At 36.9% G+C, this 27,478-nt stretch overlaps 1 protein-coding gene across 4 annotated transcripts in view; it reads left to right on the top strand.

Moving 5' to 3' along the window:
* Nucleotides 1-27,478, top strand: part of LOC106872032 (uncharacterized) — a 335,806-nt gene that overhangs the window by 177,544 nt on the left and 130,784 nt on the right. For all 4 annotated transcript variants that reach the window (XM_014918872.3, XM_052969985.2, XM_089356175.1 and 1 more), the window contains exon 2: nt 12,086-12,253. In XM_014918872.3, coding sequence (XP_014774358.1) covers nt 12,086-12,253 — 168 coding nt within the window. The remainder of the gene's footprint in view (nt 1-12,085; nt 12,254-27,478) is intronic.

Here is a 27,478-nt window from a genome sequence, read left to right as displayed (position 1 = left end):
AACACTACATCTATTACTGAGATGTAATGGGACCAACACTACATCTATTACTGAGATGTAATGGGACCAACACTACATCTATTACTGAGATGTAATGGGACCAACACTACATCTATTACTGAGATGTAATGGGACCAACACTACATCTATTACTGAGATGTAATGGGACCAACACTACATCTATTACTGAGATGTAATGGGACCAACACTACATCTATTACTGAGATGTAATGGGACCAACACTACATCTATTACTGAGATGTAATGGGACCAACACTACATCTATTACTGAGATGTAATGGGACCAGCACTACATCTATTACTGAGATGTAATGGGACCAACACTACATCTATTACTGAGATGTAATGGGACCAACACTACATCTATTACTGAGATGTAATGGGACCAGCACTACAGAGTACGCACCACCCACAACCCACCACCCACCACCCACCACCCACCATACTTTCAAAATAAAAACTGGCACTCCGTCAGTTGTGATTATGAGGGTTCCAGTTGTTCCAGTCATTGGAACAGACTGTTCGTGAAATTAATGTGCAAGTGGCTGAGCACTCCACAGCCTTGTGTACCCTCAACATAGGTCTCAGGGAGATTCAGTGTGAAGCAGAATGTGAGAAGGCTGTTCCTTTTAATTGCAACTACTATTCAGTCCTTTTTTTGCCAGCTGAGTAGACTGGAGCAATGTAAAATAAAGTGTCTTGCTGAAGAACTCAATGCACCGCCAGGAATCAAACTCATGACCTTAAGATCATGAGTTGAATACCCCTAACCACTAAGCCACGGGCCTTTGCTTCTTTTCAAAATATTGTTGATTTGAATATGGTTTATTTATTTATTTAAATTTTTACTAATCGAAACTGCTGTGTTTCAAAGAACCAAAATTCTTCTAGTTAGAGCATGCAACAATATCCTTACTTTGATATTGTTATCTATTGTTAATTATTATTTATTAATTTTTGGTTTTATCAGTTTAGGGAATAATGAACGTGATTACTGCTGAATAGCTTTTAATTAAAGTGTGTGAATTTATCCATAATTTATTGGTTCATTCCAGTTAAAATTAATCTGCTGGATAAGGTTTCTAAGAGAATGAATAATAATAATAATGGTAATTTCTTACATCGGCACAAGGTCACATATTTTTGGAGGGAGGGGTGTGGTTAGTTAAATCACCTCCAGTATCTTCTTGGTATTTATTTTATTAACCCCAGTTGGATGAAAGGCCAAGTTGACCTCGGTAGTGTTGAAGGCCAAGATGAGACTCCAGCAGAATTTGAACATAACAATACTTTAAGGGTTATAACTACATAACCATAATGGAGAAAAGCTGTTGAGAAATGCTCCTCTGATACTAATAATGATAGCTGACTTTGACACAGTGCTACAAAATTGAAGTGGAGAATTCTAGTTGATTTAATCTGTCATTATAATATGGGTTTACTCTTTTACTCTTTTATTTGTTTCAGTCATTTGACTGCGGCCATGCTGGAGCACCGCCTTTAGTCGAGCAAATCAACCCCAGAACTTATTCTTTGTAAACCTAGTACTTATTCTATCAGTCTCTTTTGCCGAACCGCTAAGTTACGGGGATGTAAACACACCAGCATCGATTATCAAGCGATGTTGGGGAGACAAACACAGACACACAAACACACTCATACATATACATATACATATATACGACGGGCTTCTTTCAGTTTCCGTCTACCAAATCCACTCACAAGGCTTTGGTCGGCCCGACCGAGGCTATAGTAGAAGACACTTGCCCAAGGTGCCACGCAGTGGGACTGAACCCGGAACCATGTGGTTGGTAAGCAAGCTACTTACCACACAGCCTTACTTATTTTGTTGACTCTAGAAGACAAAAGGTCAAAAATTGGCCAAGATGTTACATACACTTAGAATGTAGAGGAACACACAAGGTGTAGAAAGGTATTTAGTTCGACGCACTAACATTTCTGTTTCTTAGTTGCCTCATCATCATCATCGTTAGGTAGTATTTTTATTGATCTTTTGGGTTCTGAGTTCAAATCCAATCAAGGTCAACTTTGCTATTCATCCATCCAGGGTCAGTAGAATAAAGGTACTAATCATGGTTTTTATCAACCAACCCCTCCCTACAAATTTGTGGTCAGATGCATTATTATTATTGTTGAGATTAGCTGGCAGAATTGTTATTGCGCCAGATAAAATGCTTGGCAACATTTCATCTGTCTCCACTGTCTGAGCTCAAACACTGCTGAGGCTGATTTTGCCTTTCATCCTTTCAAGGTCAATGGAAAACATACCAATTAAGCATTGGGGTTGATGTAATCAACTATCCTTCTTTCCTAAAATTTCAGGCCTTGTGCCCATAGTAGAAAGGATTATTATTTTTATTATTTGTAGGATTTTTAATCATGCTCTTAAACATTTTGTTCAATGGTTGACATTTTTACTTGGTGGGTGAGACTTCTAATAATTACCAGCCATGCACAAGGCCAATTTCATTGATCATTTTACATCTTCCGTGAAGTTTTGTAGCCTTGGGTCCAAGTAAGAAATTGTTGATAATTATAATAAGCATCTATCTGACTGGTATCATAGAATTGGAGACTGAATAATAATAATAATAATAATAATGATGTGAAGGTGCAATTGCCCAGTGGTTAGGGCAGCGGACTCGTGGTCGGAGAATCGCGGTTTCGATTCCCAGACCGGGCATTGTGTGTGTTTATTGAGCATAAACACATAAAGCTCCACGAGGCTCCGGCAAGAGGTGGTGGCGACCCCTGTTGTACTCTTTCGCCCCCAACTTTCTCTCACTTTTTCTTCCTGTTTCTCGAGTAACACTGCAATGGACTGGCATCCCGTCCAGCTGGGGGAACACATACGCCATAGAAACTGGGTAACTGGGCCCATGAGCCTGGCTAGGTTTGAAAAGGGTGCATAAATAATAATAATAATAATAATAATGATAATAATAATATTCCCTAAAAGAAATGGAAAAACTTCCAAAATACAAAGACCTGGAAATAGAGGTAACTCGAATGTGGAATCTAAAAACAGAAACAATTCCTATCATAGTAGGTGCCTTAGGTATAATAAAAAAATATTCAGACAAATACATAACAAAAACACCAGGACTTACAAATATATATAACATACAGAAAATTGCACTACTGCGCACTGCACACATCCTACATAAAACACTTTCAATACAGTAACCATAAGAGCATCACAGCAAACCACAGCACATACCCAAGGCGCACAGAGCTGCGCTCGGTAGTGAAGTGAAAGCATGTTATAAAAATAAAACTACTGAACAACAATAATAATAATATTAATCAATGTTTGCTTGTATCAAGTTTTCTTTGCAAGGATCACTTTCACATGAAGTCTTAGATATATTATGTCTGAACAAAAGGCCGGATGATCATGGCTGGAACACTTTTAATAGTAGGTCACTTTAATCAGAGCTGTTTTTAAAACACTCCCGAATAAACACATTGACAAAAAAAAAAAAAAAAAAAAAATCCAGACATAACACCTATGAATAACTTTGTCAGATGGAGCTGAGCCTGATAGTTCAGTGTATAATCTTATAATTTAATAATTTCATAGTGATGTTAAAGAGCTTTATGGTAGTATAATAGAAAGGTTGATTGGTTGATAGAGTTGACACCTTCACACACAATGATTTCTCTACATTCTGGCAACAGAATTTTTGTTTACACCTTTCAATCTCTAATTAGATTTAGGAATGCCTGGGAGGAATTAATATAAATATTTTGTAAACTATATGCTAATCAGCACCAGCAGTATGATAGTGCTTTTAATATCAGTAGTAATAATAGGACTGTGAGCTGGCAGGATTGTTAGCATACTGGACAAAATGCTTTATGGTATTTTGTCTGTCTTTATGTTCTGAGTTCAAATTCCACCAAGGTCAACTTTGCCTTTTATTTTTTGGGGTTGATGAAATATGTACCAGTTGATCACTGGGGTTGATGTAATCAACTAGCTTCTTCCCTCAAATTTTCAGGCCTTGTTCCTATAGAAGAAATATCAATAGTAATAATAATAATAATGATTCCTAACATTGGCAACAGGGAGCATATTTATTAAGTAGTGGGTATAGTCAATGAAATAAAGTCTCAGGATATTGCTGGTACTTAAAAAAAAAATTTTTTTTTAATAATCAACTTTAGTCAATCCTAGCAAGATTTGAACTTACAATATAATTACAGCAACCTATTTTGCTCAACACTACTGATTCTGTCAACCCAGTAATTCTTTTTTTTCTAATTTTGACATAAGGCCAGCAGTTTTAAAGGGAGGGGGTAAGTTAATTATATTGATCTGATTCAAATACTTGACCGGTACTTTATTTTTTCTCCTCCAAAAGAATGAAAGGCAGAGTTGACCTCAGCAGGATTTGAGCTCAGAACACAAAGAGCAGGAAAAAAAATGCTGCTAATCATTTTTCCAATGCCCTAATGGTCCTGCCAGTTCAATGCCTTTCTATTATCCAATAATAATAATACTAGTAAAATATTTGGCTTGCTTAAGAGAATTTGTTATCCAACACTTGTAGTTGCTGTAGCTTAAATATGATATCATATGTAATATTAATAGAAAAACAAAATCATAAATCTAGTTATGTTGCTTTTAGGTAAGTATTCACATGTCAGCCTTAATTTTGGAAGACCAAATAATTTTTTAGGTGTAACTCATAAGTACAGGGAGAGTTTAAAATAAAAAGAAAAAAGAAAAGGGCATATTTGATAATGTAGTCTATATACACTATGACAGTGGAGGCGCAATGGCCCAGTGGTTAGGGCAGCGGACTCGCGGTCATAGGATCGCGGTTTCGATTCCCAGACCAGGCGTTGTGAGTGTTTATTGAGCGAAAACATCTAAAGCTCCACGAGGCTCCAGCAGGGGATGGTGGCGAACCCTGCTGTACTCTTTCACCACAACTTTCTCTCACTTTTACTTCCTGTTTCTGTTGTGCCTGTAATTCAAAGGGTCAGCCTTGTCGCACTCTGTCTCACGCTGAATATCCCCGAGAACTACGTTAAGGGTACACATGTCTGTGGAGTGCTCAACCACTTGCACGTTAATTTCACGAGGAGGCTGTTCCGTTGATCGGATCAACTGGAATCCTCGACGTCGTAAGTGACGGAGTGCCAACTGGACTGGACTGGAACACTATGACAACTGCACTGAGAAGAAAGGAGGTGCTGTCATTACAGCTGGAATACCTTTCATCATAGATCTGCTCAAATAAGGTTGTCCTGCGGTTAAACAACAACTACCTGTGGTTTACTATTTAAGCATGCATTGTACAGTCCTACAGATATGTTGTGTTGGAGATCCAATGATGTAGTACTTGAAGTGTTGCATCTATGCTCTTATGGTATTTGAAGTTGCATTGGCAAGGCACGAAGTGTATCACTTTGAAAAGGATTAAATAAACTGAACCCCATTTGTCCCTTAATAAATGTTTGACTAACATGAAGGAAGATGAAACAAATGACCACTATTGACGTGTTTGTGAAAGGGTTGGTCGGTCGAGTTGGTAGGTTTGTTTTTGTGTATAACGATAGTGAAATTGGGAAGTGGAGATAGTTATGAAGAAACCAGTTTATTGTAAATAGCATTACAGAAAATGGAGAAAAGGTCAGCATTGCTTTGAAGTTCTCTGTTAACTTTTCACTGTTAAAGGTCACTTTTGATGTCACTGTATAAGTGTATACAATCACTAGAGTAGGCTTAGGGTTATGTCTATGATATTGAAGTTGGAAATATATTCCTCTTGTGGTTTTTTTTTTTTTTTTTTTTGCCAGCAGATCTTTCTTCTAATGCCAACCATTCAACCATGAAGTAGAAGCACTACCTATTTTTCAGCCAAGCAATTAAAGTATTAAACGTAATATATTTTTGTCTAAATTGAGAATGAAATACTCATAATGCGGTTTGAACTCGTGATCATTGTTCTTGTAATTTAGTACTCTGACCATTCAACCATACCACCTCAAATTTTCATTTGTTTTTCCATTAAAAATACATTTCATATTGGTGGCTAAGTGGAAGTCTGGGAGTGTTAGTAGAAACGACATACAAAGTTTATCAGAGGAAACAGCTTTTATTGAATCTAGAATATTGAGCTGCTGAGGTTCAAAGAAAGCATTGAAGGATGAACTCTTATTTTGTCCATTTATTGATAACGGATGAGGAACTATTGTAAAATGGTTGACAGTGATTAACATGTTTTAGAAAACATGAGAATAATATTTTAAATTGACTCAAAAGAAATATTGCTTCTGTCTTATTTATTGATTATTTTCTGTTGTATTAGTTGAACACTAGTAGTGTTGGCTACAGGTTTCTAATGGGTTAATCACTTGTTTATTGCATTGCTTATGCTGAGAGTGATAAAGGAGTGTTTGTGATTTGGTGCAGAACAGTTATCACCAAGAATTTTTTTTAATCACCAATTTTTCTTTTTTTTTTTTCTAAGCTTCTGTTTATGTCTTTTGATGTGTGTGTGTGTGTGTGTGTGTGTGTGTGTGTGTGTGTGTGTATGAAATGGATTCATGCATAGTTTCTATCTACCAAATTCTACTCTCAAAGTAGACTATGGAACCTGACACATGGTTATAAAACAAATTCATTACCCTTATAATCATGTCTATGCCACAACTTGGACGATCAAAAAAATATAACTGTAAAGATGCCTTCATATCATCAGTAACAGATAAATGGTGAAAGATTTCGAACTTATGACTGTTGGGAGCTAAAGTAGAAAGTAAACTAATAAAAAATTGGTGATTTCTGCACTATTAATGTCACATTCTCTGGTCACATTGTGTATTTACACAATGTGACCTTGATTTCTAAACAAAATTAAGAATAAAAAGTTTTGAATGGTACAACAATGCACTATAATACAAAAAATGGACTATATACCTGTTGTAATTTAATTATCTATAGTCCGATGATATTTCGGAATACAATTCCTTCTTCAGATATTCTTAGATGGAGTCGCTGCTATAATATTATATTAACATCTTAAGTCACAAGTGTGGGTTATCTCTAAACTTTGCAGATCCCTCACTCTTGTAAAATCTACCCTAGAGGGTCCAGACTAAAATATGGCTTCTGTAACATTGAAAATACTTGTGGAATGTTTTGGAAAATGAAACTGGCTTGCCACTATAGGTAAGAATGGAACATTGAAAATTACAAGGGAAATGATATTAGTCATTGCTATCAATTTTTTGGCCCCTCAACATATATTGTTTTTAATTAGCATTTCAATGCTCGATTGATAAATATATCAGATACTAATTTACCTATTGATTATACCTGGTTAATTAATTGATGATACATAAACAGTGGTGATGAGTGGTGGCAATGACAGCGGTTTGTTTTAGCTTCAAGCCAATCCTGACTCAGCAAACAGGTTCAAAGGCATTCCAGCCATGATCATTCCATTTTTTCCTTAGTTCACTACAATTTACCTATGACTACATTATCCAATATATGCCTTTTTAAACCAAGAGAGTGTGTGATAAGTGGAGACTATTTATAGCAGGTTTGGCTATCATGCAATGTGGTTTGTCATTGGTTTGTGTTCTCATTGTTTAACTGATTGATCAAGATATATAATCAAAGGCTTTCTAGTTGTGACCATCCTGTCTTCGTTTTTTTTTTTTTTTCCAAACATAGTGTATTTAGGACTAAGTTATCCAATATATATAATTAGTTCAAAAGTGAAGTAAAGTGTTTTGTTGCACAGATACAGAAACGGTAGCATTTTGGACATAAATCTATGTTGGAGAGAAATGTTATCTGATGATATCAATGGTGACCTTATTTGCTCCAATTTAGAACTGTTTATACTCAATAATTGCTTACAGGGTTCTTTGCTAGTATCTTTGGATCCTACTACTTATTTTATCCAACGTGGGTCTTTTCTTTTTTAAGACAATTTGCTGTGAGTTGTAAGAGATTTTAATGCTAATTCTGGCAAGATGAAGGGTGATGGTAGAGGCTCCTCCATTAGCTTATGATGTTTTTCCTTCTTCAAGTAATAAATGTCCTTTGAAAAGATTCTTTATGGCTTGTGCCCTTGTTTGCTGGCTTCTCTCTTATATAAAATAATTGAATTTATATATGTGTGTATATATATATATAAGAATAGAGCCATCTTGTTTTAATGTCCATAAGTGTCAATGCACGAAACTCTTGGCTGTTGAGTCACTATTGCTTCTACTAAATATTAATAAATATATGTATATTTATTAAAAGCACCCACTACACTCTCGGAGTGGTTGGCGTTAGGAAGGGCATCCAGCTGTAGAAACTCTGCCAAATCAGATTGGAGCCTTGTGTAGCCATCTGGTTTACCAGTCCTCAGTCAAATCGTCCAACCCATGCTAGCATGGAAAGCGAACGTTAAACGATGATGATGATGATGATGATGATATATATATATATATATATATATATATATATATATGTATAATTATTTAATAGAAGCATCTTCTTTAAATGTCCATCTTCAATACTGACAGGGTTTAGAATATATATACGACGGGCTTCTTTCAGTTTCCGTCTACCAAATCCACTCACAAGGCTTTGGTTGGCCCGAGGCTATAGTAGAAGACACTTGCCCAAGGTGCCACGCAGTGGGACTGAACCCGGAACCATGTGGTTGGTAAGCAAGCTACTTACCACACAGCCACTCCTGCGCCTATATATATATATATATATATATAAATAGTTTTGTATTTCCTATTTTGTGCATATACATAGTATTAACTTACTCTTAAATGATTGTTTAAAACATAATGGCTCAGTTATATCGCTGTCTTTAAAGGAATCAACCAATTGTTTCAATGTAATGAGTTGCGTTTCTATATTGAAGATGGCAGACTCAATTAAGCAGCTACCAGAAACCTATGTTTAAGCTGTCTTGCTACAGCTCAACACTGAAATCAACTTAATCAGTGTAATCATCTGGTAAATGACATGTTTGCTGAAATGTTGGTAAACCACCTATTCTTCCCACTCTTGGCTTCATATATACCATTTATATATATGATCCAGTTTGTGGTTGCATTTTCTTTTTTTCTGGGGTTTTTTTCCCCTTTTTTTTCTTTTTTTTTTTTTTTGCTATTTAGTCATTTCATTTGGAATATTTCTTGTGATTCAATCAATAATTAGTCAATATAGATGATGTGTGGGATATTGATATGTTTTTTTTTGGGTTTTTCTTTTTTCTGTGGTAGATATTTTGAATTTACTCTCTCTCTCTTTTTACTCTTTTACTTGTTTCAGTCTGTTGACTGTGGCCATGCTGGAGCACCACCTTTTAGTTGAGCAAATCGACCCCAGGACTTATTCTTTGGATGCCTAGTACTTATTCTATCGGTCTCTTTTGCCGAACCGCTAAGTTACGGGGACGTAAACACACCAGCATCGGTTGTCAAGCGATGTTGGGGGGGACAAACACAGATGCAGAAACACACACACACACACACATACACATAAACATATATACGACAGGCTTCTTTCAGTTTCCATCTACCAAATCCACTCACAAGGCTTTGGTCAGTCCGAGGCTATCGTAGAAGATACTTGCCTAAGGTGCCACGCAGTGGGACTGAACCCAGAACCATGTGGTTGGTAAGCAAGCTACTTACCACACAGCCACTCCTGAACTTTCTTTGAATAATTCTTGTTTTTTTTCCTTTTTTTTTTGCTGAAGATTCTTGTGTATCTCTCTTGTCCTCAAGAAATGTATGAGGCAGAAGTAATTGTAATGTTGCAGATGGAAGTGTTCTTTTGTTGTCATAGCGGTGGTGGTAGTGGTGATAATATTGGTTGTGGAAATAGTTGTGGTTGTGATGAAGGTTACTGTTGTTGTTGGTAAGCCTAGATCAACCATGACTAAGCTGTATTTTTTCCAACGTAGGTTGTCGGTTGGCAATACATAGATTTCAATTTTTTAAATCCTTGTGTATGATTCAGTAGATATTTTGCTACTGCTTCTAGGAAGTTAAGCGATCACAAGGTGGCTTTACTTGCTGGTTCATTAGAATGAAGGTAGAGTACTTGATACAGTGGTTATTGTTGTGTGTTGGATCTTGTGTCAACTTTTACAGAGATAAGGTGTATAATATATCTATGATTTTTATGCTATGTAATGAATTCACCTAAATGAGATTAATCTAAAATGTTAGGAATTTAGAACAAGGACAATGAAGGAGTATCTACCACTAAAACTTGTGAATTGTTTTGAGTGACTTTTTTTAAAGGAAAATATGTAAGTGTAGTTTTGTTACCATGTTAATGATATTGTTTCATAATTGTTGTTAGTCACTTGAGAGATAAAAAATTTGTAACATAAGAAATGGATGGGTTAGTGGAGGAGATTTGAGAAAAAAAAATGATTAAGATATAGATAAACTGAGAAAGAGAAGGGCCGTACAGACCCCAGTTGAGAACCACTTCTATAAATGGTGAGGCGAACAGCTAAAAATATGGATTAGTACAATCAAGTTGGAGGCCAAATTGATGCCTGGTTTCCATGTGTAAGGGGTCTACCATTAGAAATGTGACTGATTGAAGGTCACTGACTGTGGTAGTTGTTTATGATACTGTAGATTTATTGGTTGGAGTTGACTTAGTTCCTTGGGGAATGTCAACATAAATACAAGTAAATAAACTGCAACTATATATTGAAATATGAAACATCCCCACTGTCCCTGCTATATTATCCTATACCCTTTCTATACATAAAAAAGACAAAAAAAAACAATAACCCTTTCTTTTCATTCATAGTCCTACTCTATAGACAATTTAAAGGATTTAATATCATTTCTGAATTATTCCTTTGATTTGAACCAACTTTTGTTATGTTTCATATTTCTACTGGGGAGTGAAGTGTTCTGACCATCAGACAAGCACAGGAATGGCTTGACTCCACTTCTCATGCTGATCTATCTTGCTCCTTGATAGGTCAAGTGGTCAAGTTTCCACTTGTACTACCATGGCAACTATCACAACCACTACCTCAGTCACTGCTATCACCAACACCACCATGAAGTATGTTTGGAGTTTCTTCATTACTTATGATTAATAGCAATTTCATAGGTGGGGTGGGATCATGGTGTGATGTTCTTTGTAAACCAGGTCAGTGATATGATTTTTCACTCTCATTTAGTGCTTTCTTTTACAAAGAACCCTTAATGCTTTTAGGAAAGGTGTGAACATTACAACTTCCTTTCAGAAAGACATTTCATAGGACTCTATTTGTGAAGGAGTTACATGTACCCCATTGAGTAATTTTCTATGTGGTCACCTGGCAGGTGACAGGTATGTAGTTGAAGTCCCTTCAGTAGGTCTGTCACTCTTTCCAGCTTCATGTTGATGCTTATAATTCCTAATAACATTTTAAGTTGAGAATCTTAACGGTTAATTTGTTATAACTTTGTTAAACACTTGACTCAATTGACTGTAATATCCTCAAGCACTTACTTAATTGCATTTAAATAGTGTTGTTGACCACATCTTGCACTCAAGTGATGGATTAGAGTTCACCATTCTAATGGATTTGTCATGAATATATTTGATTGAAATTTATGTATTCCTTTTTATTATATGCGATTCCAAACTTTTGCGATAATAACTAAAAGTTCATAGATCATTGGCATGATGTTGTTTAGCATCAGGTCATACCACATAATCAGGCCTATAATTAAGGGCATTCAAGATGTGATCATGTCTTCTTTTCCCTTTTTTCTTTTCTCAACATGCCTTAGACCAATATCATCTTCTGTATTCTTTACCTCTCAAGACTCCAGGATGTGATTTGGGAGGAGATTTGGGTGCAAGTTATAGAGCCATGAAGCAGCTTCCTCATTTTGTTGTTCTTTGGTTTATGTTCCCTCTAAAGATATTCCTCTTACAGATATTGTTAGTCTTTGTTGTGAAATGTCTAAAATATAACCAAACTTTTCTTCAATGTTTTGCTACATGACTGAAAGATCTTATTTCTCTCTTTTGCAGAAGCAATATTAAATCGTCCACTACCTGATGCACCCACTGAAGCGCTGGGTACTAAATGGATGTCCAAAGAAAATTTACTGTCCAGTCAGACTGAAGATGATCCAAACTTGTTTGTGGCTTTATATGATTTCCAGTCTGGTGGAGAAAACCAACTCAGTATTGTAAAAGGTAAGTTACTTTTTTAATGAAGATGATGAAGTAATTTTTACTTTGGTTTGTTGTTCCTGTTACTTCTGATTCCTTTCATATGCTTTTCAAGACCAAAGATTGAGTTCTGATAACTCTTTTACTTGTTTCAGTCATTTTGACTGCAGCCATGCTGGAGCACCGCCTTTAGTCGAGCAAATCGACCCCAGGACTTATTCTTTGTAAGCCTAGTACTTATTCTAGCTGTCTCTTTTTGCCGAACCGCTAAGTTACAGGGACGTAAACACACCAGCATTGGTTGTCAAGCGATGTTGGGGTGGGGGACAAATACAGACACATAAACATATACACACACACACACACACACACACACACACACACACACACACACATATATATGCGACGGGCTTCTTTCAGTTTCCTTCTACCAATTCCGCTCACACAGCTTTGGTCGGCCCGAGGCTATAGTAGAAGACACTTGCCCAAGGTGCCACGCAGTGGGACTGAACCCGGAACCATGTGGTTGGTAAGCAAGCTACTTACCACACAGCCACTCCTGCGCCTGGAAGATCTTTGCAAAACACAAATAAGACTTTCATTGAAATATTGTTCACATATAGGTGCAGGCGTGGCTGTGTGGTAAGTAGCTTGCTTACCAACCACATGGTTCTGGGTTCAGTTCCACGGTGTGACACCTTGGGCAAGTGTCTTCTACTATAGCCTCGGGCCGACCACCATAGCTGACAACCGATGTTGGTGTGTTTACGTCCTCATAACTTTGCGGTTCAGCAAAAGAGACAGATAGAATAATTAGTAGGCTTACAGAGAATAAGTCCTGGGGTCGATTTGTTTGACTAAAGGCAGTGCTCCAGCATGGCCGCAATCAAATGACTGAAACAAATAAAAGAATATGTAGGCTTGTGCTTCTGTGATATGCACACAAGCATCCTAGACCCCATCCGAAAGATGATGTCGGGACTGATTCGTTAACTCCTGGCTTAATGACAATCTGTTTCTTCTCCTTGCCTCTTTTAACCCTACTACAGTGTCATTACCTCTGAAACATCTTGCTGCATTCCCTCACATGCTAGCCACCTAACGCATCCATCAGGCCAGTCAATCTGAATCCACTTCTGGTTTAAATAATACAAAACCTCTCATTTTAAAATGTTCATATGTGAATTAAAACCTTCCATTATAGTTTTATGTAAGGTCTTTCTGTAAAGCTATGTTCCAAATATTAAGTTAATAATGTATAAGCTACTTTAATTTTACTAAATCTCTCTCGGAATTCATTGAATCACACAGACATTGTATTTCTTTACAAATATTGTCGCAAGACAGTTATGCAAAAGAGTTACAGTGAAGATATAAAACAGAGAAAGAAATGAGCAGAAATAATGGTTTATTTTTAGTGAATAAACCATGTTATTAATAATGAAAAGAGAGAAAGATGCATGACAACAATAGAAATGATTCTAAAGGTCAATGAGAAAGGCTTTTGTTAGATAGATTGAAGACATGCATGGCTGTCTGGTTAAGAAATTTGGCTTCACAGTCACATAGTTCTGAGTTTGGTTCGACTGTTGCATCATGGGAAGGTGTCTTATATCATAACCTTAGGTTGCATTCAAGACTTGTAAGTGAAATTAAGTGAACAACAATTGTATTGAATTCTATCAGTCATATAATTTAGCACTATCATTTGGTCCTTGAGTATCTTTAGTGGAGTCTATTCTATTGCAAACATTTGGACCACGTCTTCAGCCTCAGAATAACAAATGAGTCATGATTTCTTGCCTTCTTCTCCATCAGTCTCTGAAGCCCTGAAACAAAATAGTATTGGTTGTTTCCCTTTCCACTTTCACCAAAATTCATAGATTAAAGAAAAAAAAAAAAAAAGAAGAAGAAGAAATCTTTTGTGTTGAAGATTGGAATGAAATGACTAGGTGTCTGATATTGAACCTGTTTCCTTTTTTTGGTAATAGCAGTTTTTTGGCATTGAAGGCAAACACACACTTGTACACAGAAATCTATATATACACACAAGCAGATAGATAGATAGATAGTCAGGCAGGCAGGGAGAGAGAGAGAAATCTAGTTTATTTATTGAAACCAATTGACATAGACTTTCAAATTTGCATAAAGAAAAAGCACACACACTCATATAAACAAATACAGAGAGAGAGAGGGTGGGTGGGAGTTAGAGGCATATTTCCAGCAATCAGTCATTTAATACATCTTAATGCTTCTTTCTCTTTCTGTCTGTCTCCCTTCCCGCAATTTTTCTGCTCACTGTGCCAAAATCTAAATTCAATGTCAGTTCTACTTAGTCAAAGATATACAGAAATCCATAGTGACAAAAAAAAAAAAAAAAAAAAAAAATCCCTATTTTCCACATTTCGTCAATATTTCAGTAGCCATCATATACATAAAGTGAAACAGGAAGTTAAACAAAGTTTAGTAGTTGTCATTACAAGTTGTTTACTTGAGTAGAATTTCCATGGTACTAAAGGATCCTGAGAAGAAAACATGTTGAATTCATGACGCTAAAGAGGCAGGGCCAAAATGGCTGTACCAAAATGTCTCCTACCCATTGAAGATGACAATGGCTGAAGCAAGTACAGTACTTTCAAATAAGAGAGAATTGTATTTCAGTAGCTGCTATTGTACCTTTGATGCTGTTTTAAAAATGCATGGAAATGGGAGTTTTTAAGGAAAGATTGCAGCAAATAGTAAGTCTAGCTACTAGATATACTATCTTGCATAAGTATATTGCAGGTTATGTTTATGATGATTCACTATTGAAATAAACTTAATCTGAGTCGGTGTAATAGATATTGAAGTATTAGTACTAATAGCAGCCTTGAAGTCTTGCATTCTGTCTGTTTATCTAGGTCAACTTTGTATTTCATCTTTCTGTGATTGATAGCTAATCAACAACATACCAGAACTGGGTAGATTGATCTATTGATCTTGATGCTGTAGTGCATTGGGTACAGCATGATTAACTGAATAGATGTCTTACATTGCACTGAGTTTTAAAATTGAAAACATTGTTTCTCAGAAGCCATGTGTTCCCAGATTATTCAGGGCTCTTTATGGGCCTACTTAATATAATGCTCCTTATGAGCCTACTTAGTACATAAGAGAGGTGCTTTCAATTAAAGTTTAAAATATTTAAAAATATTCCAGTGACCATATTGCATATATTGACTCAAGCTACATCACTGTAAGACAACTTAGTTTAACAGTCATGTGTGTGTGTGTTTGTGTGTGTGAATTTTTTATCATTTAATGTCCATTTTCCTTGCTGGCATGGGTTGAACAGTTTGACAGGATCTGGTGAGCCACAGGGCTGCATCATGCCCTATGTCAGCTTTGTTTGGTTTCTATGGCTGGAGGCCCCTCCTTAAGTCAACCTCTTAAACAAATACACACACACACACACACACACACACACACAGCGTTTCGTTTCTTTATTGGTTTCAGTCTTTGGATTATTGCCATATTGGAGCACAACTTTCAATAGTTTAGTCAAAATACACTATCAAGAGAAACACATTTATAACAAGAGCCAAGAAAGACAATCTTCTATAACGATTTCTCCACTTGCTAGAAATGACAACCATATAACCATCACATTACATCGTAACCTCTATAAAAAAAAAAGAAAAAGATAGGATGGCTGTAGCTGGAAGACCTTTGATCATAGTATAAGACTGATGGATCATGGCAGACCTGGGGCTGAAGAACAACATGGATCATGTAATGTAATAGTAAATAAATGAATTTGACAGAAACAAATGAATTTTTGTTAAATTTCTGTCATTTCTAGTTTCTTAAAAGTTGTCATCAGTTTCCTTCTCCTTCTCCTCCTCATTGTTGTTGGTGTCATCATCATCATCATCATCATCATCATCATAATCATTGTCTCTACATGCAGCTCATTACCTCATTCAAAATGTTCTGTGACCTTCCTGTCAACTTGAAGCTCATATTCATTGACATATAAACTAATTTGTTTATATTACCTGCATTTCAACAATGTAATAATCAACTACTGTATACATTGCTGCCACTCTTTTAATATCAAGATCATTTTGGCAATTGCCCTGGAAATGTCAACTGCTTGATAGCAGCGGGATTTTATATGATTTATGAACAAAACTATTGACTAGAAATCTGTTAATCTCTCAAAGGTTTTGAAGCAACAACCCAAGTATGTTGGATTAATCACAACCGTTTTAAGCTTGAATTGGGGTTATCTATAGTATTTTAGAAGCATGTGTAAAAGTTACAGTTTGGCCATAACTTGATGAAATGCAGAAAATACATTAATACCTTTCCATTTGGTTACGTTCTTGACTCTGATTAATCAAAGTTTTGCCAAATCCAGGACTGCATTTAGCAGTTATCTTTGAAAGACCAGTTCTTCTATGTGGGTTATTCCTTCCTTTGATATTTTTTTTTGTTACTGATGATCTGCAGGAGGCCATTGTGATTTACAATGTAAAAAAAAAATTGACGTAGACATGTGGTTAAGAAATTCCCTTTATGACCATTTGGTGCAGGCATGGCTGTGTGGTTGAGAAGCTGTCTTCCTGGCCATCTGATCTTTGGTTCTCCTACTGAGTAGCACCTTGGACAAGTGATTTCTACTATAACCCTGGGCCAACTAAAGCCTTGTGAGTGATTTGGTCGACAGAAACTGAAAGAAGCCCATCCTCTATATATCTGTTTCTGTCGTCTGTATGTAATGTTTTGTGTGTACCCTTGTCTTGACATCATGTGAAGTTTGTAAGCGAAAATAGGCAAGGCTGACAAGAAGAGCAGCTGACCTTAGAAAATATGCCTCAACAAATTTTGTTTAGCCCATGTAAACATGGAAAAGTGGATGTTAAATGATGATGATGATGATAAGCTATTAAGTTCTGGTGTGAAGCCCACTTTGTGACACCTTTGGTAAATGTCTTCTATTGTAGCCTCAGGTTGATTAATGTCTTGCAAGCCACATTAGGTTGACAAACTGAAGAAGTCTGTTGTATGCATGTGAGTGAGTGAGTGAGTGAGTGAGTGAGTGCTTACCAATATAAACATAAGGCTGGAGTTAAAATTATTAAAGAAAACATCAGTACAGCTGCAGTTAGATGACTAGAACCAGCAATCGAAGAAAAGAACACTTTATAACGATGTATTTATGTGCAATGTTCCATAAACACCTGCCTCACTTACCTGGTAGCAAAGCTGGGAAAGAGAGAGAGAGAGAGAGAGGGAGGAGGGAGGAGGGAGAGAGAAATGGTTTAGTGGTGAGTGTTTGACTTGCAAGTTGGTACTTTACAATGCCAAAACCAAATTTTCTTCATATATGCACACACGTGTGCCCCTCCACACATAAACCTCTCCCACCCCCAATCTAAGCAATGTGGAAATCTACCATTACCAAAACTGCATCACTAAAACACTGCAAACTCTCTCTCTCTCTCTCTCTCTCTCTCTCTCTCTCTCTCTCTCTCTCTCTCTAAAACAATTTATAATAGTGTTTATATTATTATACTTACGCAAATAAAATTTGCAGATATCGATAATACATCATCTCCAACTAAAATGAGGTTAACATTGCTAGAAAGCAATCAGTGAATCAACAGATAAAACACACTTAAATCAACAGATAATACATACTTGTCAAAAGTAAAATAAACATTCAAAACAACTTCTTTTTATTATTGTCGTACCATGTAACAAACTGGGATATTATCTCATCAGTGCTGCTTGGTTTATAGACATTTACTGCTTACATTAGAAATCTGGTTCACCTTCCTTGAGGAGAGCTTTGTGACTTGAAATTTTAAAAGTATATATTGACATAGCCCTCACTAGGTTCAGCATAGCACATTGGGCAAGTGTCTTCTACTGTAGTTTTTGGTTTACCCAATTTCTTGTTAATCAATTTGGGTGGCTGGAAATTATGTGAGAAGTGTAAAACAATGCTTCTCTTTATGTTGAAGGTTCAAGCAATTTGATAGATTACTGGTAAGGCAACAGCATTTTCATTTTGTAACCACAATATAGTACTAAGTATATTATAGGCTTATAAGTCAATACTGTCTTACTGTGTATTAACAATGCTATAATTCCATTTTTAGGGTTATCTCTTTTAGATTTTCTAATCTAATTCAGAGGCAAATGTCATAACTTAAAAAAGAAAAACTCATTGGTTACATTGATGAGGGTTCCAGTTGATCCAATCAACAGAACATCTTGCTCATGAAATTAATGTGCAAGTCGCTGAATACTCCACAGACATTTGTACCTTTAACATACTTCTGTAGGAGATTTATTGACACACAAAATGTGACAAGGCTGGCCCTTTGAAATGCAACTTCTACTCTTTTTGCCAGCTAAGTGGACTGAAGCTATATGAAATAAAGTGCCTTGCTTAAGGACACGACACTGCCAGGAATCGAACTCATGGCCTTATGATCCCGAGCCAAATACCCTAACCACTAAGCCACGCACCTTCACTAAACATAACCTTAAGAAGTTATTTATTTAAACCATTTGCTCCTTATGGAGCAGAAGCCATCAGTGCCTTTTCTCCACTGTTTTTTAACTCTGGGCTGTCTTTTGTTCTAGGTCTTGTTAGCTTTGAACTGTCATTAATGCTTCTGTAACTTAGCCTTTTCCGGGCAGGGTTATTGGCTCTACACAAACCCATTTTTATCTTGGGGAAGAGGTCCATATTAGTCTGGCCTGTACCCTTTGTCCTTTCCAGCATGGAAGGTCTTACCAAGAGTTTGTGCTCCACTAGCATAGTTCCATGTCACTGAGGCATACAAACCACTGCAACAAGACTGGATCTTGTGGTGGCATTCAGTAAACAGAGGCTGATAAAGTTAGTGTCAAGCTGAAATGAATACTGAAATCGATATGTAGTCTATTAAAATTCTTTTGAAGGCATTGCTCTAACATGGCTGCCATCCAATGACTGAAACTATTTAAAGAATAATGGTAAGTGCATGAACTTGAAAATATTCAATACAAATATATATGTTGCCAGTGCCCCTGGACTGGCTCTTGTGCGGGTGGCACATGAGATGCACCATTTTGAGCGTGGCCGTTGCCAGTACCGCCTGACTGGCTCCCGTAGGATTTTCGAGTGAGATCGTTGCCAGTGCCCCTGGACTGGCCTGTGCGGGTGGCACATAAAAGACACCATTTCGAGCGTGGCCGTTTTCGTGCGGGTGACACGTAAAAGCACCCACTACACTCTCTGAGTGGTTGGCGTTAGGAAGGGCATCCAGCTGTAGAAACTCTGCCAGATTAGATTGGAGCCTGGTGTTGCCATCCGGTTTCACCAGTCCTCAGTCAAATCGTCCAACCCATGCTAGCATGGAAAGCGGACGTTAAACGATGATGATGATGATGATATATATATATATATATATATATATATATATATATATATATATAGAACATAAAAGTTTGATTTTTTGTACTTGCTACTATGTTGTTCTCTCTAGCAGCAGTATTTAGATATAAAGACATTACCTGAACACTACTATCTGTAGTGAAGTATCTGATAATCAAATTTATTTACTTGAAATAGAAGTACACTTTACCACTCTTGTATTGAGTACTCTTCTTTCTACGAGCCATGCATTGCTATTGCTGTTGCTCTCTGTTTTCACAGAACACACACACGCATGCATGCACACACATACACACGTGCTTTGGGACATAAACATGAAGAGAAAATGGAGAAAACCTGATAAAGACTGGTAGGCAAGTTATCTGAACTGAATTGCACTTCAGTGTGTGAGTTGTTCAATGAACTGCTTTGCTATGTTGACCTCTTTTTTCCAATACAGAGATTAACCATTACAAGTACAAGTTAGACTGTCCTGATACTAACCTGCAGTTCTGATTGTCAATAGAACTTAGTAATATTATTAGTGTAAGACATTGTGAAGATGGTATTATAGAGAGCCAGCACAGATACTTTTATGTCACTGAATTTACTTATTTTTTTCATCCATTAAGTGATCAAAAATTAACGATAATCTACTAGAGACTGATTCAATTAACTTTCCTTCATTTCCATTGCTGTCACCACTGTCTTCTTTGTTACTACTTTGTGTTGAAGATAGAAACTATTGCTGCTATATTATAGCAACAATTTAACTGAATCAAGTATCAGTTGGCATTGTATTGAGAATTGATCCAAACAACTTTACTCCCTCTCCATAATTTGTGGCCTTGTACCACTAATTCATCATCATCATCATCATCATTATTATCGAGTGAGAGAGCAGTGCTTGCCATCAAAGTGACACTGGGGTAAAATATATAAAGCCCAGTATACCCATCATGACTACCCGTCTGATAAGGGTACACCAGGCATATGCATCACAACCATATGTGCGCAACATAGTGATCTCATAATAGAGAAATAGAGCATGACTTTGTAGGTGGGGCCCAGTTAGAATTTTCTTCAGGTCGAGTAGCCCATCCCACTCAAAAGGTCTCTGAATATGGGTTGTTTAAGGATGTTGAACAAAAGACCCATGCTTCCAAACCCTAAAGAATTCCTCTCAACACTTGGCTATGATGCTCCTCCACTACTTCTGCTTATGATCAGAGATGCACAAATGGTCAGCCACCAAGGGACATGCTCAACTGGTTAAGGTCAAACAACTGACAAGCAAATCTGTGGTATTGAGCAGAATATTTGCTGTAGCCCATCTTTTATACCACGACAATACAATGTACATGATAACACTTACAATCAGTTATGCTGAGAAGCCATGAGAGCCACTGCCTGGTACTGCATCAGAGCATTTTATTATTATTATTATTATTATTTTTGCCTTCCTCTTTTCATCCATTACCTTTACCGGTGTATGTTGGTACCAAGCACCCGTAACCTCATATCCATACTTATGGCATAATAGCCAGTGGAAGTTTTGGGCTACTTTGTCATGTCTAGGCTTGTACTCTTTCTGCATAAGATTTTCACAAGCACTAACAATGTGAGTCACACTTTCGACCCTCTTCCCACACATTCTGCAGAGGTCCGATGCACTTGTGTAGTATATATTCTTTTTCACTGAGTTGGTATTCAATGCCTGGTCCTGGGCCACGATAATTAGGCTTTCAGTATTCTTCTTTAGGTCACCCTTGTTGAGCCACCTCCATGACGCTTCCTGGTCTTTTAATTTGTTGGTTTCACGGTGGAACTGACCATGTAATTCCATATGGAGTAGGGTTCCTTCTCTCTCGTTGGCTGTTCTTGTTTGAAATTCATGAGCACATGCAGGTCCATTTTTGTTAACTCCTTCTGCACTAGCAGCATACTGTAGCAGGTCTTCTTTGCTGTTTACCAAATATTTATTATTATTATTATTATTATTATTATTATTATTATTGTTCAGTAGTTTTATTTATATAACGTGCTGTCACTTCACTACCGAGCGCAGCTCTGTGCGCCTTGGGTATGTGCTGTGGTTTGCTGTGGTACTCTTGTTTACTGTATTGAAAGTGTTTTGCGTAGAATGTGTGCAGTACCCAGTAGTGCAATTTTCTGTATGTTATATATATTTGTAAGTCCTGGTACTTTTGTTATGTATTTGTCTGAATATTTTTTTATTATACCTAAGGCACCTACTATGATAGGAATTGTTTCTGTTTTTAGATTCCACATTCGAGTTTATTATTATTATTATTATTATTATCATCATCAAAGGCTTATAGAATTTGTAGAATCAGGGAATCCTCAAACAAAATCTTTTACAACTTGCACTATTTTCCTCCGAAGTTGTATGACCATTGTCATTTCCAAAGCTGTGCAAACTTGTTTTAAGGGGTCATAGGTTTAAACATGAGAGATTCTGAATTTAGTATTAGGGATAAAATAGACTATATGCTTTTTTTCTTCTTTTCTTTAACCATAAAAAAAAAAAAATCTGTGTATTCATTATTCTATGCTGTCATTAGCTGGAACACTGAACGTTTAGATATCTTGCATAAATAATTGTGGGACCAAGTATATTTATAACTCATCAGACTGGAGCCTGGTGTTGCCATCCGGTTTCACCAGTCCTCAGTCAAATCGTCCAACCCATGCTAGCATGGAAAGCGGACGTTAAACGATGATGATGATGATGATGATTGGACAGCCATTTTAATATCAATCCCTACTTCCAGCACTGAAGCAGAAGTGGTACATACTTCTCAGCTGTGAAAACTAAGACAACCATGGACTTTGCTGGGGAGACATCACATAATGTTGTTGGCAAAGTTTCAATTCATTAATCCTCAAACTAATTAACCTAAATAGACAAATTATTTCTTTTAGTTTCTTGTCTTCTTATGTCCAAAAATAGACAGCAGCCTTCATACATTATGATCTACTGATATCAGTTTCTATAGCGACATGTATTAGCTGCAAACCAGCGAGTACTTCAGCTCTGGTCAACTACTGACTCTTTACAAAGCTCAAGAGGGACTTGAATATTGCTCCTACATTTGGGATGGTGTTCTCAACCATTTTTTACCTACAGACCCCTTTGATTCCTATTTTGCTTGGGTGGACCCTCTGTCATCATTCCATGTTTAAAGAATGCTATTTATGTTTTTAGAGGTGGAGGCACAATGGCCCAGTGGTTAGGGCAGCGGACTCGCGGTCATAGGATCACGGTTTCGATTCCCAGACCGGGCGTTGTGAGTGTTTATTGAGCAAAAACACCTAAAGCTCCACAAGGCTCCGGCAGGGGATGGTGGCAAACCCTGCTGTACTCTTCCACCACAACTTTCTCTCGTTCTTACTTCCTGTTTCTGTTGTGCCTGTAATTCAAAGGGTCAGCCTTGTCACACTGTGTCACGTTGAATACCCCCGAGAACTATGTTAAGGGTACATGTGTCTGTGGAGTGCTCAGCCACTTGCACGTTAATTTCACGAGCAGGCTGTTCCGTTGATCGGATCAACTGGAACCCTCGATGTCGTAAGCGATGGAGTGCCAACAACATGTTTTTAGAATGAGATCATCATTTAGTGTCTGTTGTTCATGCTGGCATGGGTTGGATGGTGTGACTAGAGCTGGTAAGCTCGGAGAAGTGTGTGTGTGTGGGGGTGCTGTTGCTGCACCAGACTCCAGTCTGATTTGGCATGGTTTCTATGGCTGGATGCCCTACCTAACACCAACAACTTTACAGAGTGTGCTGGGTGCTTTTATGTGGCACCACACAGACGCTTTTACATGGGGCCGTATGGGTGCTTTTACATGATGTTACATGGGAGATATTATTAGGAATTGTATAAAAAAAGCTTTAATATTTGGTGTACTATAGAAGTATAAGTAATTTATTACACATAAATTTTAACAACATAATCTTATACAGACTCCTAAGATCATGTGAACCGTGTTTGAGGACCACTGCCCTACACAAACAACATCCCAGACCACATCATAAAAAGGGCTAATCTGAATGCCTGACAAATAACCACTCTTTAAAACATTACACCCCTTAGCTCACAGACTCATTATCTCCTCACTTTTCTTCTAGCTTTGTGACTGGAATAGTCTCAAGTCCTTGGAGCCGGCTAATTACATATCATCTCCACCCTGGCCCACCCCACAAACTAAACCCACCTCCTTTTGACACCCAGACAATATCTCACCCTACACCCACTACTATTTCCAGTCATATCATCCCAGAAATTCTCTGGAATTTCCTCCTGCTCGTGTTTCACCTGCAAGCATTAAGAGTAATGTTCAACAGGCACAGGTATGGCAGTGTGGTAAGAAGTTTACTTCCTAACCTCATAGTTCCAGGTTCTGTCCTACTATGTGGCACCTATAGACTTCTACTACAGTTTCGGGCCAACCAAAGCCTGGTGAGTGGACTTGGTTGATGGAAACTGAGAGAAGCCTGTTGTGTGTGTGTGTGTGTGTGTGTGTGTGTGTGTGTGTGTGTGTGTGTGTGTGTGTGTGTGTGTGTCCGTCTTCCACCACAGCTTGACAACTGGTGTTGGTGTGTTTACATCCCTGTACCTTAGCAATTTGGCAAAAGAGACTGATAGAATAAGTACCAGTATTTAAAAAAAACAAAAAGTACTGGGGTTGATTCATTCGACTAAAATTCTTCAACATAGTGCCCCAGCATGGCCACAGTCTAATGACTGAAAGAAGTGAAAGATGAAAGATTACAGTTTGAACATCTGTATCAATTTCTTTTGTGAACCTTACGAGTACTGCTTCTTTTGTTTGGCTGAACCTTAATAAAGCGATAAAGCAGGAAAAAATAATAATAATAAAAAGTATATCTGTGTATTTAAGATACTTACTTTACAGCCATGTGGTTTTGGGTTCAGTCCCACTGAGTGGTACCTTGGGCAAGTGTCACCTGCTATAGCTCTGAGTTTATTTATGCCTTGTGAGTGGATTTAGTAGGCAGAAACTGTATAGAAGCCCAGCGGCCAGCTGGCAGAAACGTTAGCACGCTGGGCAAAATGCTTAGCGGTATTTCGTCTGCCATATTATGTTCTGCGTTCAAATTCCGCCGAGGTCAACTTTGGCTTTCATCCTTTCGGGGTCGATGAATTAAGTACCAGTTACTCACTGGGGTCGATGTAATCGACTTAATCCATTTGTCTGTCCTTGTTTGTCTCCTTTATGTTTAGCCCCTTGTGGGCAATAAAGAAATAAGAAACTGTGTAGAAGCCCATTGTATCTCTCTCTCTCTCTCTCTCTCTCTCTCTCTCTCTCTCTCTATATATATATATATATATATATATATATATATATATATATATGTATATATATATATATATATGTGTGTGTGTGTGCATGATGTATTTATGTTTGTTACACCAACGCTTGACATCAGGTGTTAGTTTGTTTACATCCCCATAACTTCGTGGTTTGTCAAAATAGTCCAATAGAATTTAAAACTTTAAATCCTATTTAAAAATACTTCAGAAATGAATATAGGAGTAGGGGAGCCAAACTTCAAAAATAAATATGCGGGTGGTGGTGTAGGGGTGTGAAGTTGTTCAACTAAAGCTTTCAAGGCAGTGTCCCCAGCATGGCTGCAATTCAATGAATGAAACCGGACAAAAGGTAAATGTTGTTTCAGTGGCCCTTGCTCTAAAATTCTAGAAGACCTTCATCATACTGGCCAAATCTAGGCAAAAGCTACTCAGTACATTTTCACTGCATTCACGAGCAAAGTAGATAATAAAGACAATGCAACACATCTATATTGCTGCACTGCAGTTCATACAAACTGCTGCATGTGAGAGATCTACAGTACTGGGTATATGGGTCACATCTATACATTCAACAAGCTACTTGTGTACCATAAATCTGCTTGAATTGGTTTGTTAGTGACTTGGGAGATGAAGAGTAATTACATTAACCTAACAGAAAAAATTACCAGTGGATGAGGAGCCTTTAGCCTGGTTGTTTGATCTGCTAGAAATAAAAGTCAAATATCTCTCCAGTTTCATCCTGCCTTCTTAAAATCCAGAAATGACAATTTGAATAATAGGATTCCTAGGCATACTGTATCTGAGAAAAAAAAAATAAGTAAAGGATGGTATACTTTTATGATAGGTATCTTTGGGGCTAAATAGCAGAAACGATCTTCACCACCTCCATCACCATTATTATCACCAGTTTTCATTATCACCAGTTTTCATTATCACCCCCTCTCATCGCAATCATTAGCACTACCACCACTACCACTATCCTCATCATCTCTCATTTTTTTATATAGATTTGTCTCTGAATAGAAAATGCGTAAAACCTAATCTCCTGCCTAGATATTCTCTTTTAATATTGCATTACATGGGTAAAGTACCGGCCTTCCTTTTGAATAAACATGAGTGTGTACATATGCATGAATACATTCAAAGCACCCAGAAAACTTTTAGGTTTCTTTAGATGTATAAGTGAAACCTTAGTATAATTTAAAACCTTCCATAGCTGTATTACTAACACACTGCCCTATATTTTTCAGTTTTAAAAATAATTTAGAATTTTTTTTTTTTTTCTGTGGGCAAGGGATAGTAAATTTAACAACCTATTTTTTCCATTATTTTCATTATTTTACTTAGAATTTGGAACACTGGCAGGCTTATTAAATAAAACTATAATAGGAGATTTAAATTTCAACATAAATATTTTAAAATAGACAGATTTATATCATAGAATGAGAGAAGAATTCATGTGGGGGTTTCTATTAAAAGGGTTAAGATATCTAATAATGAATCATTCAAGTATACATGTTCTTAGACACATACACTAGTTGTTTGTGTGTTTGTGTTGCTGCTCATTTCAAGTTACAAGTCATGTTCTCTGATGGGTGCTCCCATACCAATTTCCAAATTACTTTATGTTTGCTATTTCTTTCCTTTCTAACTCCAAAGATTTTTTTTTTTCTTTTGCGCTCTGTTTCTTTTAAGTTTTGACATCTGGCTTAACTTGAGTCTTCCTTCAGCTGACTGTTACTGTTCACAAAGCACTTAGGGCAAGCACTTTATTTATTACTACTGTAGATGTATGTGTGCATGTGTAACATGCTTCACACCAGCAGTTAACTTTTATTAACTTTTGCCTTTTATTCTTCTGAGGGTTGATAAAGTAAATTACCAGTCCATACTAGAATTGAATTAATTGACTATTCCTCTTTCTGGCTTTGTACTGTTGTTGTTGTTGTTATTATTATTATTATTATTATTATTATTATTATTATTATTATTATTATTATTATTATTATTATTATTATTATTATTATTATTATTATTATTATTATTATTATTATTATTATTATTATTATTATTATTATTATTATTATTATTAAGGTGGCAAGCTGTCAGTACCCTTAGCACATCAGACAAAAGCCACCAAAGTCAACTCTGCCTTTCTTCCTTTTGGGGTCAATAAAATAGATACCACTGGGATGATGTAGTCAACTAGCCCCTCCCCGCAAATTCCAGTTCTTGTGCCTATAGTAGAAAAGAGTATTATTATTATTATTATTATAAAGTGGGAAGATAGCAAAATTGCAAACACACTAAACAAAGTACTTGGCAGCATTTCTTCCGGTTTTACAATTTGAGTTCAAATTCTGCCAAGGTTTGACTTTGTTTTTCATCCTTTCAGAGTTGGTGAAGTAAATACCAGTTCAAAACTGGGGACGATGTAATCAACTAGCGCCCCTCCTCCAAAATTTCAGGCCTTG

Source organism: Octopus bimaculoides, chromosome 8, assembly GCF_046866305.1.
Source record: "Octopus bimaculoides isolate indiv1 chromosome 8, ASM4686630v1, whole genome shotgun sequence".
Lineage (NCBI taxonomy): Eukaryota > Metazoa > Mollusca > Cephalopoda > Octopoda > Octopodidae > Octopus > Octopus bimaculoides.
Note: the sequence above shows the minus strand (reverse complement) of the source record. Positions and strands in the feature narration are given on the sequence as shown.